We start from the raw sequence: 14,122 nt of genomic DNA, 5'->3' as shown, positions 1-14,122 counted from the left end.
TAGCTGCCTTTTCCTATTCCTGCGTTTAAATTTCAAGCACTAGCTCCTCCTCTTTCTGAAGTTGTCTTGACCTTTTCACCCAGCTGCCGCCTCTGAATGCCGCCTCGGCGCCACCTCTCCTGCCTCATCCCTCGGAGTTAGGCCCAGCTGACCGGGTGGGCTGTTCTGAGCAGGGCGAGTGGGGCTCTCGGCCAGAGGTGTGGGGACCAGCAGTGTTTGAGAGAGGACCGGGGTCCTACCTACCCAGACCGCTGGGTGGCGCTCTTAACCCAATATCCACTCAACGGGCGCCGGAGACGCCCTAAGCCAGGGGAAAGAGGGAGCCCAGCAGGGCCAGGGAGGTCAAAGCGGCACCCTGGGACTTTGGGCAGTGGCGAGAGGTCAGCGCCACTTAGCTGGCCTGACCGCTGCCCACCAAATCCTTATCTTTACTGTAAAATCAGTTTCAAAATTGTGACAACTAATTCAATGAGTAGGAAGAAACCTGCACTGGATGGGTCGGCTTGGGGCCCCCGAGCAAGGCCCAGAGCGAGCCTGTGCCTGGGAGACCAAGGCCCAGAGCTAACTAACCTGTGAGGGGCAGGCCTGGCCGGCCCTCCTCTGCCCACCCCGGCTGGAGGCCAGTCTCCTCCGCTCCCTGCTCATGGGGGCCCCGTGTCCACAGGCTTGGCGCTCAGGCCCGCCTCCAGCGCCCTTAGCCCTCCGTCCACTACCCCAAAGGAGAGCTCGAGGCAAGCGTCTTTCAGAGCTCAATTAATAGGACTTTTTTCAAAAGATTTTTAAATTTATTCATACGGAGCTGGGGTACAGGCCAGAGGCACAGGGAAGGTGACAGGCTTCACCAGAGACAGAGCGGGGAGCAGAACAGGCAGATGGACGAAGTCCACTGCCGAGGGGAGCAGCGGGCAGGTCAGGAGAGGTCTGCTGCTCCCTGGGGGTCACCTCCGGGGCAGGGATCAGCGGCCGGCTTGCAGTGCCATGTCCTAACCCTTCGCGCCACCAGGGAGGCCCGGGAACTTTTTTCTTGACAGAGTTGATCTTTGTCCTTGACAGAAGGGCCAGGGCGAGGGGAAGAGCAGGTGAGGGCGAGGGAGTGTGCGCCCGCCAGCCACCGCTGCCCACCGGGTCCAGGGCCTCGTTCCTGCCCCGCTTCGAGCCAGCCGCGTGGGTGCAGTAGTGTCCTGAGTACAGAGTACAGTGCAGAGCGGGAAGCGGACAGGCGGACCCACTGAGGCACACTGCTGAGGGGCAGCGGGGGCCCCTTTGCTGCTCTTCCTGCGCCAGCGGGCCGAGGGAGCGGGGGAGCGGGGTGACCGCCGACCTCGGGGCTCCCCCACAGGTACCTGGAAAGCCTGCTCCGCCAGGCCAGCAGCGGCGCCAGCGTCTTGTCCCCGGCCATGCAGGCCTTCGTCAGCCTCCCCAGGGAGGGGGAGCAGAGCTTCAGCGCAGAGGAGTTTTCTGACGTCTCTGGTGAGCCGAGCCAGCCCCCCAGTGCACCCTCTCACCCCGCAGGCCCGGCACCCTGCTGCGGCCTCCTCAGCGTCTCCCCAGACGCCACCTCGGGGCACCAGAAGGAGCCCTGGGGTGAGACCCAAGGAGCCGCCGGGGTTGGGACGCGGAGGGGGCCTGGGAGCCGGGCCTGGGGCGCGGGGCTGAGAGGACACGTCTCCGGGGCGGTCAGCGCTCTCGCTTCCGTTTCCGCAGAGGACAGAAGAGCAGGGCGCAGACGCGGGGAGCCAGGCAGGCAGGCAGGGCCTCCTCGGCTGGGATGGCGGTGGCCTGGGCCTCAGGGTGCCGCGGGGCCTGGGCTGGGGCGCTGATGACCAGGGCAGGCACCTTCTCTGACATGTGGAGTGGGCCGTGGGGGTGGGGCTGCGCCCCTTCCCAGGGCAGAGGGTCGCTGCTGTGACTGGGGGGCACCCCCCTCCAGGAGGGCTTGAAACCGCGAGTCCTCTCAGTGGCTTGCTGTACTGGCTGCTGCTTCACGAGCCACCTCACTGCCGCCCCCGCCCCCCACAATCACCGATCCCGCTGGGCCGGGACGCCATGTCTCGGTGACCCTCCCGCTGGCCTTTCCCTTCCTTGGGGTGCCTTGGAGTCAGGAGACAGTTTGTGTGCCAGCTCCGCCTCCGTCTTGCCTCGCCCCGGCCCCGCCGGTAAGCGGACCCCACTCTTTACCTGCTGGAGGTTTCACATGTCCCCTTCTCGTCAGCTGCACCCACAAACTGTAGGCAGCATCTAAAATCAGCTCTAGGTCTCGCTGACAGCTGACAAGCAGCAGGAGGTAAGGCTGGTCCCCCTTCTACCACCCCACCCCAATTTCCTTAGGTTGCCATGGCGATGGGGCAATGCTACTACAAAAATAGATAGCTGGAAGGAGGGGGACGCCCCAGGGCGACTCGCCTGGGGTAGATGAGACCGGGGTGAGGGCTTCGGGGCACAGCCGGGAGGTCAGCGTGTGCCCTTGCGGTCAGCTCCAGAGAAGCCGGGCAGCCCCGCACCTCTGCGCGGCTGCTCGGGCCCGCTCGGGCCCGCTCTCGGCCTCAGCCCACTTCTCGCCGTCGCGGGCACGTCACAGACCACTGGTTTCTTGTGCGGCGAGCTCGGCTGGCCCCACGGCCAGTTCCCGCGCCTCGGGCCTGGGGGAGCAGGCCTGTGAGCTGCGTGTGGGGCCTGGGGTTCCTCTGCGCCCTGCTCTCACGCTGCTTCTCCTGACACCGTCTCCCTCGTGGCCTCCTGGGCCGCCTGCGGCCGCAGGGCCAGCCAGCATCTCGGCCGGACTTCCTCTTGCCTCAGCACGCCGCTGGGGCTTCCGGCTGGCCCCCGCAGGCTCACCTTGACTCCAAAGGGTCCGAGGCGGGCTGGGCAGGAAGAACCGGCCCTGGCGAGACTGGCGAGGAGGAGGGCTTGGAGGGAAAGCAGTGGGGGAGCAGTAGGGACTGTGAAGACAGGAGAAAACCTTGGAGGGCAAACGATGAAAGAAGGGGAGAGAGGAGGGGAAAGTCGGAGCTCGGGTAAGGAAATGGTCGGTCTAGCTGTCAGCACGCAGCTGGGCGGCGGGGCCTGGCCAGGCTCTCCCCGAGCCAGGCCTCACTGGGCTGCAGGACCGCGGGCCAGCACTTAACCCCTGGGGTCTGTTAAACCAGGTGACGTGGCTCGTGCCTTAATGACAGTAGTTCCTTATGACTTTTACATCATATATGTGTACGGACATAGTATTTTAGATATATTGATTTCACACACACACACACACACACACACACACACACAATACAGGTTTCTAAGGCTTTTAGAATACAGTCTCTTATTTATTTTCTCTCCAGCTCTGAAATAGTCAGGGGAGATATTCATTTCTTAATTTTGCAGAGAAATAAACTGGGGCTCAGACTTAGGGAGAACTTACCCAGCTTGTCCAGCCCAGCAAGGCCTCAGCCCCGGGCCGAGTAAGGGACCTGGGGGAGTCTTGTTCTCAGCTGTGAGCAGCTGTCGTTTGTGGCACATCTGGGTGAGGGTCCAGCGGGGAGACAGACAGTCACCCCACAGGCCAGACCTGTCACCTGGGTGCCAGGTGTCATTCCTTCCCCCGCTGATCAGTCTGCACCACGGTGCAGCTGCCCGGCGAGACCCCGAGTCCCAGCCGCGGCGGGACCCCGAGTCCCAGCCGCGGCGGGACCCCGAGTCCCAGCCGGGGCCCCCACCTCTGTTGCAGAGATGCGGGCCTTGGCTGAGCTCCTGGGCCCCTACGGCATGAAGTTCCTGAGCGAAAACCTGATGTGGCACGTGACCTCCCAGATTGTGGAACTCAAGGTGGGGTGGCAGCTGGGGGGTGGGGTGGGGGGAGGGCGCCCCAACCCGGGGAGGGCCAGCGGCGGGAGCCTCACCGGCCTCTCCTCTGTCCCGCTCCCCGGCTCTGTCCCAACTGCAGAAGCTGGTGGTGGAAAACATGGACGTGCTCGTTCAGATCCGATCCAACTTCAGCAAGCCGGACCTGATGGCTTCTCTGCTGCCCCAGCTGACGGGTGAGCAGCTTTCGGGGGCCCAGGGAACTGTGGGAGAAGGACTGCAGAGGACGTTTGGGGTGACTGGGGCCGGCCTGAAGAGCCGAGCCACCCGTGCTGAGGTCTCACTTCTCACACCTTCCTCCCTCAGGGGCCGACAGTGTGCTGAAGCGCATGACCATCATTGGGGTCATCCTCAGCTTTAGGGCAATGGCCCAGGAGGGCCTTCGGGAGGTGAGTTGGGGGTGGGCGCCGCCTCGGAAACACGGTGTCCCGAGGACTGGCTTATCTTCTCCCCTCCAGGTTTTCTCCTCCCATTGCCCGTTTCTCATGGGTCCCATTGAGTGCCTGAAGGAGATTGTCACTCCCGACACAGACATCAAGGTGCGCTGGAGTCGGAGGCCCCGTGGGGGGCTGGGGGGAGGGGCCTGTGCCAGGCAGACACGTGGGGGGCAGAGTGGGGGAGCGGGCGGGCGGCCCTGGGAGGGGCTGCAGGCAGGCCACGCAGACGAGAGGCTGACCTGAGTGGGCAGGCCCTCCCATAGTCAGGAGCTGAGGTGTTTTTTTGTGAAAAGATTCCTTCCTCCCATGCCAGCCTACACTGCTTGCCCTCAGCTTCATTTCTTTTGCTGCTCTTCCCTCCTGTGGGACTTTCTGGTTCCTCTGTGTGCGCGTCAGCTCCCTCAGGCCGCTTCCAAGACAGAGTAAGACAGGCGTGAGCCTTCCTTCCCCGGTCCCTCCCACCTTTACTTCGGTTGTTTTTTGACTCACCTGTAACGAAGGCGTCTGTGTTCAGGGGTCACAGCAGAAGGCCGGACCAGGGCCTTAGGGGCAGGGCCGGTGCCTTATGGCCCACTCCTTTGATGGAGGGAGGCAGTGACCAGAGGAAGGTGGTCAGCGGGAGGATTTAAAGTGAGATGGCCAGAAAAATGTCTCTATCTGCACATCAGGGAAGTAGTGACATTTCCGTCCTCGCTCCCCGAAATCAGATGAGGGTCAGTGGTTGCAGGGGCTGCCGGGGTAAGGTTTCTTCGGGACAGCTGCGCCTTTTGGAGGGGCTTGGATTTTCCAGCGAGGTCCTGGCGGCTGCCGGCTGGGACGCAGTGCGCCTGCCTGTCAGGAGCTTGTCTGACCGCTGGCCTGGACAGTCTGAGCTCTCCGGCTGCCCCTCTGGACAATAAGCAGGCAGGTTGGAGGGGCTGCGACCAGAGGTTGGTCCTGCCTCAGAGGGGCGAAGACATCGGGAGACGTGAAGAGAAGACCCCGTTCGAGCCTCCCTTTCTTCCTCTGGGAAACTGCAGGGACCATGCCTCCCTGGCCTGCTTGCCCCAGAGGACCGGCTAGTTGGCAGGGGACTCACATCAAGGGCAGAGCAGAGTGTGGCTGTGGTTTCCTCGTGGTTCAGCACTGCAGGCAACCCTGTGTATACCGTTGTATCTGTGGCTTTTGCATAACATGCTCTTAGTTGTCTACTATGAAACCAATTATTCTTTTTTTCCAAAATGACTTATTTATGCATACAAGAGCTGGGGTACAGGCCTAAGGTGTGGGGGGGCAGAGACAGAGTGGGGAGCAGAACAGGCAGATCCATTGAAATCCACTGCTGAGGGGAGCAGCGGGGAGATTTCCCCTGTGGAGAAGTGAGGCTGAGAAACTGAGTCTGTACTAGGAGTATCTGCATGCCCGCTTAAAGCATCTGGGCCTCTTCCCTGTGGGTTCTGGAGAGGGCTTCCTGCGATACCCAGAAACCTCGGCACAACACCGGAAGTTTAACATTTTGCCCCAGGGTGGCCTGTGGCTCTGCCAAGCTCTTCTCTCCTGGGAATTCCTGCTCCCCCCCACCCCTAGCCCCCCCCCCCATGCTGTTTGCTTCACTGCAGGTGACCCTCAGCATCTTCGAGCTGGCATCTGCCGCCGGAGTGGGCTGTGACATCGACCCAGCCCTGGTGGCGGCCATCGCCAATCTGAAAGCTGGTGAGATTGGGGCGAGGGGACAGCGGGAGGGCTGAGCCCTCCTTTGGGGTGGGAAAATGTCAGTGTCACAGCAGCATTTTTGGGGACCGTGAATTCAGAGAGCCTACGCTGGACACCGGGGAAAGACTCAGTGTCGTCCCTAAGCCCCGGAAGCTGCGGGCCATTTAGCGTTCCAGTCAGGTGGCAGCTGGCCGCCAGCCAGCCGAGGAGCATTAAGTGAGTCTCCTGGGTGCTTGGCCGCGCTCAGAGGACCTTGCAGTCCGGCTGGGGAGTGAGATTCCTGCGCGGGAGCAGCAGAGAACAGTCTACAGCCGTGTGTGGCTCCACGCCACGGGGCGCGGGCGCGTCTCAGCACCAGCCCGGCCCTTGCTGCCCCCCCTCCCCTGCTGCCTCCAGTCACCCCCCACCCCCCAACCCTTGTCTCCGGGCGCCATCACACGCTCCTGCGGTGCCCGAGTGTGCCCGAGTCTGCACTCACAGCCCCGCGGGGCTGCCCTTAGGCCTCTTCAGCATTGCCGGCCACCCTCCGTCTCCTGTCTCAGTTTGGCTGCGACCACGCCCTTGTCTGCCTCTGCCCCCCCAAAGGCAGCTGACGGAGGGTCTGCGGGCTGCGTGTCAGCCCCCCACCAAGCGTCTGCTCAGCCCCCAGGCCTGGGGCTCCTCACCCTCGGGGACTTGCCTGCCCGCCCTGGCACGAGCCCTGGGCTGTGCAGCGTCTCTCAGAGCCCGTCTCTCTGGGAGCCCCGGGGTCGTGACGCCTCGTGGGTCGCCCCGCCGAAGACAGCCCCTGCGCGCTGCTGAGGTCACCGTCCTCTTCACTTTGCCCCCTTCTGCCAGATTCTTCGTCCCTTGAGGAAGAGTATAAGGTGGCCTGTCTGCTCCTGGTCTTTGTCGCTGTTTCCCTCCCACTCCTCGCCACTGACCCTTCTTCCTTCTACAGCATAGAGAGGGATGGTAAGTGAGGAGGAAGTTTCGGGGGGTCTGGGATATTTGGGTTTGTGTCTTAGGGTAGGCACCTGGGGCAGAGGCCTTGATATGGAACATTCAGACGTCTGGGCCCGCCCTGGCGGCACGTTAGGCCTCACACTATGAAGCTGTCCGCAGCCCCTGCAGCACGAGTTCGATCCCCGGCCAGGGAGGGACCCCCCAGGGCACAGCAGACCCCTCCTGTCTCCCCGCTGCTCCCCTCAGCAGTGCGTTTCAGTAGATCCGCCTGTTCTGCTCCCCGCTCTGTCTCTGGGGAATCCTCTCAACCCCGCACCTCTGGCCTGTACCCCAGGTCTTGTGTGCATAAATCAATAAATCTTTAAAACAAATACAGACTTCTGGTGCAGGCATAAAGCTGCTTCCAAAAGCCCTTGAGAATAAACTATCCATAAAATTCAGCTTCAGGAAATGCCCTGGGAACATCCTTCTCCCAGCCCCCAAATACCTCCTAGTCCTTTTCGTGTCAAATCGGGGTGGCCCAGCCTTGAGCAATGAGGAAGTACCAGCTGGGGTCCGTTTGGGGTGACTCACTCTGTCATTTCCTTTTGTCCCCTCACCCCAACATCATGACGACCTAGGTCACAACAACAATATTCACTGCTTGACCAAAGCCATCATCCAGGTGTCTGCTGCCCTCTTCACACTCTACAACAAGAACATCGAAACTCACCTTAAGGAATTTCTGGTGGTGAGTGGGGCTCGGTGACCGGGAACGGATCACAAAGTCAAGCGGGAACGGGCCTGACCTTAGTCCAGAGACGCTATTGCTGAGCGTGCCCCGGGCCCGAACCCCCATCCAGCTCATGCCGTGAAGCCGGGCAGGAGTCTCTTCTCCTACCAGCTGGTGTTGCGGCCTCTGCCTGAGCGCTTGGAGCGAGCACTGGCCTAGATGTCAGCAAATCTCCCTTCTAGTTCTTGATCTAGAGCTAGGAAGCTGTGTGACCTCCGGAGAGCCAAGCTTTGGGGACCTCCATTTTCCCATGCATGAAATTGGGACATTAGAGGGGTGTCACCATCCCCTCCTGAGGTGTGCACCAGTCCTGAAGCTGCTTCAAGCACAGCTTCCCACCCTGGCCCCGGCCCTGCTGAGTCAGAGTGCTCAGGTGAGTGGAGGCCTGCCTTGAGTAAGGTCTCCAGGAGAGCCGAGCCAGAGCAAGAGGGCGGACGCTGCTCTTTCCAACTCTATACTGACGCAAAGTCAGACTGTCCAGAGGATTCCAGAATCACCTGGAGAATGTCTGATTCAGTAGCCGTTTAGAGCTGGGACTGAAAAATCGCAAGCCGAGCAGGTTCTGGGGTGCCACTGAGGCTGCTTGTCCTGGGACCCCACTTTGGGCCACTAGTCTAGGTCTCTAGGGACTGGATTTTACACCCAGGCAGCTGACTCCGGCCAGACACATCCAATTGCTTGAAAAAAGAAACCAAGAAGTTGTTTTTAGCCAAGTTTTGACTCCTGGTGACGATCACCATTGATCTTAGTTTTCCACTGGAAAAAACCCAGAATAAGCCGTCTCGTTCCACTGCTGAAGGGGCCCACGGCTTTCTTCCTCGCTCCTCCGGGGCTGCTGCCCTCACTTGCTACCTGCGCGGCTCCCGTGGGCCTGGCTTACCTGGTTTGGGGCGGGCGGGGGAGGGCGAGGGAGAGTCCTCTGCAGGGGCTGGACCCCAGCCTTCGAGAGGTCACGCCTCCGCAGGGCCCCACCTCAGGCCCAAGGCCTCTTCTGTTTCCCTTCAGGGAGGTACACAGATCACACTGTTCTCTCACCCGTCGCCCCGGGGACCTGGGCAGTACATGCTGGGGACTGGAAGCCGAGCTGGGCTCTGCTTAAACGGAGCATCTCAGATGCAAAGAGGAGTCACCCCAGATCTCTGAGTTGGGGTGAGGGAGAACCCCTGTCCCCCTCTTTGTTTGCTGAATACGGGTAACCTGGGCCCGGAATAAAATGAATCAGGCTTTTCCCGAGGACACTGTTGGGGCCTGGAAGTGAAGGAGAGGACTGAGCTGGGAAAGGACAGGAGAGCGTCCAGGGCCCTGTGCCCGCCCAGCTTCCAGCGGGTCAGCTGCACGCAGCCTGGGCAGGTCTGGGGGCGGAGGTGCCCGCCAGGCCTGCCCTCAGCTGCCTCCTGCTGTCTGCCCAGGGGCGGACAGGCCAAGTGGCCTGTGAGCCCTCAGGGGTTTGCTGCTCCTTGAGGAACGTGCCTCCCCTTCCTAACCACCTCCTTGATCTTTTTTTAACTTCCTGTAGCCTGAGGCTGTCCTACTCTGACCTCCTAAAAATCTGCCTCTTCACAAATTCTCCCCTCACAGGTGGCCTCTGTCAGCCTCCTGCAACTGGGCCAGGAGACAGACAAGCTCAAAACCAGAAACCGGGAATCCGTTTCTCTGCTCATGCGCCTGGTATGTGTCTGGTTTACGCCGGTTTGGGGAGGGCAGGGGAGGGCGGGGGGACTCCTCTCTAGGAGTTCGATCCCGGCCGCCACCACCCAGACGCATCAGCTGAATGTTAGGACGAGAGCGTCACCCTGGCTGGGCGGCTGGCCTGGGCCCACAGTCCGGCTGGCATTCTGGCCTGGTCTGCTGGTCAGAGCAGCGTCCCCAGGGACTTCTCGGGGGACAGGTCCTTCCTCACCCTCGCTGCGGATTCCCTGTCCCTCAGAGTGCTTGGCCTGGGGGTGGGGACCGTGTCTGCTTCATGACCGCCGCGAGTGTGTGTTCGGCTTGCCTGGTCTCGCCCCGTCACGGCATTCCGGCGCTAGGCGGGCAGAGGGTCCCCCGAGCACAGCTGACCGGGGCGCGGAGCCGCAGAGGAGGGGAGGGGTCTTCCCCGCCGAGCTGTGAGGCTGGGGGCGGCAGGTCCGCCCCGGCCGTTCTTGCTCGTCCTGCTACTTGCCACTGGGTTTTTCTGTCCTCTGGCAGAGAGCTCTGGTAACTCTGACTCAGTTAACGCCAAAATATCTCTCCTTGACCCTGTTTACCTCGACAACGCGCTTGCTCTTTTGCTCGGAAAGTCCGCTTTTCCCAGTTGGGACCACACTCAGGCTGGACGGGGGGCTCCCCGCTCTGGCCTGTGGGGAACGGCTGCCCCTGTCTGCAGCCTGCGCCGCCTCAGCGCCTAATCGGAGTTTCCCAGGACTTTAGGGTCCAGACTGAGTTGCTTCTGCAAGTCCCTTCTCGTGAGGCCCACGGTGTGGATGGCGAAGCACCTCCCGGGCCTCGGGAATGTACGGCGGGAGTTAGGAGGAACAAAAAGAAGACTGTGTGCACCCCAAACCCTGAGAGGGGGGGTGGGGAGGGGAGGGCTGCTGGCCGAGGTCCGCTTCTCCCCTTGACCCTGGTCATAGAGCAGAACTCCTGGAGGAGCCTGAGGATGCTGAGTTCGGGGCCTCCCACGAAGCTAGAGAGGTGTCTGGTGAAGGCCGGGAGAGCGAGCGGTGGCTTATTTGCTGTGCGGGCTTAGGTCTGTCCCACAGATACCCGGGGGCCTCTGGGACTCCCGCAGGCCTCCCTGCTGAAACACAGGCACCGCGTGGGAGCGACACCGCAGTGTCTCTCGCTAGAAAACGGCCGGGGCGGGTCTGGCTAAGGGTCACGAGGAGGGGAGAGCAGACGTGAGGCTGTGCGCTGGCCGCAGCACAGTGGGGAGCGGCGTGAGGGCAGGCCCGAGGTGTGCGAGCCGTCGGAGGCCGCAGCCGCTCGGAGACTGACTCTTTTGGAAAAGATTGACTCATTTATGCATGTAAGAGCTGGGGTGCAGGCCAGAGGCGTGGGAGGCGAGAGGATTCACCAGAGACCCAGTGGGGGGCAGAGCAGGTAGATGGACTGAAATACGCTGCCGAGGGGGGCAGCGGGGAGACAGGAGGGGTCTGCCTGCCACGGCCTGTGGTCACTCCCTGGCCGGGGATCGAACTCGGGCCTTTGCGCTGAGAATTAACTCCCAGGCCGCCAGGGAGCTCCCTGAGCTGAGTCTTTCTCCACAAAGGGGCGGTCACCCCTGTGCTGCCTCACGCCAGGATTCATCAGGGAATACATGTGAACGGGCCTGGCCGTAGAAGCTCAGCAAACGCCAGTCCCTCTCCGGCTTGCTTTCGTTTCTGGAGGGTTTGGGCAGGCACTTTCACCCCTGAGGCTGGAGGTGATTCTAAGTTGGGGCCCAGCCCGAGCCTCCCCTCCGGCTCCCCACTCCTCTCCTCGCTGGCTCCTCCCGCTGCCCCAAAACGTGGGGAAATGACTGTCCCGGGGCTGCTTCTGCAGCGTGACAGGAACAGAGCCAGGTGCTTTTGGCTGGAGGGGAGGCAGAGGGGATAACTGCTGAAAAGCAATTTAAATGCAAATGTTTCCGCAGAGAAATTGGAAATGACCGAAGGGGAAGGAGCTGGATTCTGAGTTCTGTGGCTACTCATGTAGCCCCAAATCCTGGCGAGGCACTGTGTCGGCTGCCGGGCCTGGGCAGTGCCCGCCCGAGAGCTGGCAGCCTGGCCTTGGCACGGCTTTCACGGGGAAGAGGCGACCTGACTCTGAAAAAGTCACGGGCCCGATGCCGGAACAGCCAGCCCGGGGCAGTTAGACGGGTGGGTGCTCGCAATCTGTCGGTCAGGAGTGGGGAGAGGGCGGGAGAGGTGCCGGAGGAGCCCGGCCCCCGCCTACGGCTGGAATGGGACGAGCAGCACCCACGATTCGAGCTTTCAGGCCTGTTGAGCTGCGCCAGCGAGCGAGCGAGCGAGCGGCGTCTGGCGAGGAGCCGTTGTTTTCTGTGTCTGCCGGAGCGAAGACGTGGCAGCCTTGAGCCCCGGGCTCCTCTCGAAACCGTCAATCATTTCCTGGTACCCAGGGTAGTAGCCTGGCCAGGAGATTTTATCTCTCCCCTGCCTGAAGGGTTGAGTCTCCCCTCGCCAGAAATTCTTTCTTTCCCCAGCCTAAGAGCTGCGGTTCCGAGGGGACTGCCCCCCAGAGCGTGTGTGACACCCTCAGACATGTTCAGATCTGAAAGGACTTCAGGGAGAGCACCGTGTGTCAGGAGCTCGGTCCGTGCTCTCCCCTGACTGAATGTGTCTGGGGACCCTTTGGCCGGCCGGGGCAGGTCCGGTCCCGGGCCCAGGCTGCCCAGCGGCCTGCTCCGTCTTGCTGCTGGGCTGTGGGGGCCGCCGGGATCCCCACGGCACACAGGCTTCTAATGAAACGAATCACTCGTGCCTGCTCCTCTGTGTGCCGTTACTGCTCCCCAAGCTCCGACTGAGGGAGCTGGGCGCCCGCGAGGAGAGACGGGGAGCTGCGTGGTGTCCTGGCCCCTCTCGGCCTGCAGTGCGCCCGTTTCCTTCCCTGCCCAGCGTTGTCTTGGGCACTCGGAGCGCCGCTACGGCGTCCGTGCCGCCCGGCCACAGGCGGGAGCGGCGTCCCCTCTGGCTTCTGCTCCTGCACGGGACACCCAGGAGGGGCCTGGGCCTGCTGCCCTGCAGCCGGGGCGGCCCCCTTGCTCCCCTGGAGCTCTGCCCAGTGCGGGGAGGGAGGGCGGGGTGACCCCCGCCGGTCCCCGCAGGGGCCGGGCACTGGACGAGGACTCCCCGGCCTTCCCAGCCCGCGGCCTCTTCTCCCCCAGGTGGTAGAGGAGTCACCGTTCCTGAGCCTGGACATGATGGAGTCCTGTTTCCCTTACGTCCTGCTGCGAAACGCCTACCGGGAGGTGTCCCGGGCTTTCCACCCGAGCCGAGTGCCGGCCGGTGCCCACTGAGGCACCTCGGGCCTGCCGGCGCCTGTGCCCTGCCGGACGCCGGGGCCGCTGCCCCGGGGGGACTCTGGGAGAGGGCCTGGAGCGGCGGGTCTGACGGGCCCGCGGGGGCACCGTCCAGGGCTGAGAAGTCCCAGACCAGCGGGGAGCCGGCGGTGGAGGACGGCGGCCGCGCCAGCGGATTCCTGCAACGGAGAAAAGAACGAGTGAGCTCGAAGTCCGTCTCTACGCTCTGGCGGCCAGAGCTGGAGGGGCCGGCGTGGGTCTCTCCGACCTTCGCCAGCGCTCTGGGATGATGCTGGCGGGCAGAGATGATCCGTCATCACATTAAACCGTAATGAGCTTCTAATCCTCCCGCTGGGCGCTGCTGTCTCCTCCGCATTCTCTAGGACGCCTGTCTCCTCTCCTCCTTCCTCGCAGCGCTCCGCGGACGTTCCGCCTGCCCCTCCTGTGCCGTGGTAGCGACCGAACCCCTCGCTCCTTCCGTGGGGGCTCACTGAGGAGTCACTGGGCCTCAGCCTCCAGCTCTGCTCCCCACAGGGGCGATGAGGAAAGCCCGCCCCTGTGCCTGCTCCCCAAAGCCCCCCCAGACCTCTGGGTCAGGAGTAAGCGCCCTCATCTCCTTCACCTTGACCTCACTGCTCTGTCCTTGATATTGCCACAGCCCAGGGACAGGTCAAGTTGAAGTGACATGACAGTTAGTTGGACCCGAGTCATGTTGGTTTCCCTTCCCAACCATTTTGGGGTGCTCTCCCCGCTACCCGGAGGATCCCTTTGTCACCCGGCTGCCCCTGTTGCTCCAGGCAGGAATTTCTCGGCTGGATTTTAAATTGCATAGACCTCATTAGGTTACAAGGCCCTAGAGTGGGTGTACTTGAGGGAGTACAAGCTGTTTCAACGCAGCCCTTGTTGTACTAATTACAATTTCAAGTGTCACGAAGCCTGGGGCGTTCAAGATAGCAGCAGACTGGGTTTGGTTAACTCCGATCCGGCCTCCCATCGGTCACTGCCGCAAGGAGGCCCAGCGACAGCCGACAGCCGCAGCCGAGCGCGGCTCTGGTCTCGGGCGGTTGCAACGGGCTAATGCAGTCAGCTAGCTGATTAATTAGGGCCATGGCCGGGCTTCCACGATAAAAGGGAAGCAAGTTGGAAGGAAGCTGATTTTCAGCAAAACCATTTGGCCTACATTAAAGCTATTTGACAGTCGTCTGTGGATTTTGTGTGTTTCATCTTTATTGCCAGAGACCCAGGCACGGTCCAGACTTTCACTGCGCCCATGACCAATGCGTTAGTTTTTCTTAGCAGCAGCGGCCTACTACTTGGGATGGAAGCCACACGGGTCCTGTATTTATTCCCCTGCTGCTTGCGTCCCTGCTATGGAGAGGACTTTACATTCGAAGGAGAGAGGCAGGGTGCGGTTTACAGAGACCGAGGGCAGCG

At 62.1% G+C, this 14,122-nt stretch overlaps 1 protein-coding gene across 1 annotated transcript in view; it reads left to right on the top strand.

Moving 5' to 3' along the window:
* The window catches only part of NCKAP1L (NCK-associated protein 1-like), a 35,471-nt gene extending 21,602 nt beyond the window's left edge, over nt 1-13,869 (top strand). The window contains exons 21-30 of the mRNA XM_004692486.2: nt 1,340-1,470; nt 3,710-3,807; nt 3,926-4,019; nt 4,150-4,232; nt 4,302-4,382; nt 5,879-5,972; nt 6,810-6,926; nt 7,538-7,647; nt 9,268-9,357; nt 12,554-13,869. Coding sequence (XP_004692543.1) covers nt 1,340-1,470; nt 3,710-3,807; nt 3,926-4,019; nt 4,150-4,232; nt 4,302-4,382; nt 5,879-5,972; nt 6,810-6,926; nt 7,538-7,647; nt 9,268-9,357; nt 12,554-12,685 — 1,030 coding nt within the window. The 3' untranslated portion in view covers nt 12,686-13,869. The remainder of the gene's footprint in view (nt 1-1,339; nt 1,471-3,709; nt 3,808-3,925; nt 4,020-4,149; nt 4,233-4,301; nt 4,383-5,878; nt 5,973-6,809; nt 6,927-7,537; nt 7,648-9,267; nt 9,358-12,553) is intronic.
* The last annotated feature ends 253 nt before the right edge of the window (nt 13,870-14,122 follow it).

The sequence above is a fragment of the Condylura cristata genome, unplaced genomic scaffold, assembly GCF_000260355.1.
Source record: "Condylura cristata isolate star-nosed mole 26May11 unplaced genomic scaffold, ConCri1.0 scaffold00034, whole genome shotgun sequence".
NCBI classification, from domain to species: domain Eukaryota; kingdom Metazoa; phylum Chordata; class Mammalia; order Eulipotyphla; family Talpidae; genus Condylura; species Condylura cristata.
Note: the sequence above shows the minus strand (reverse complement) of the source record. Positions and strands in the feature narration are given on the sequence as shown.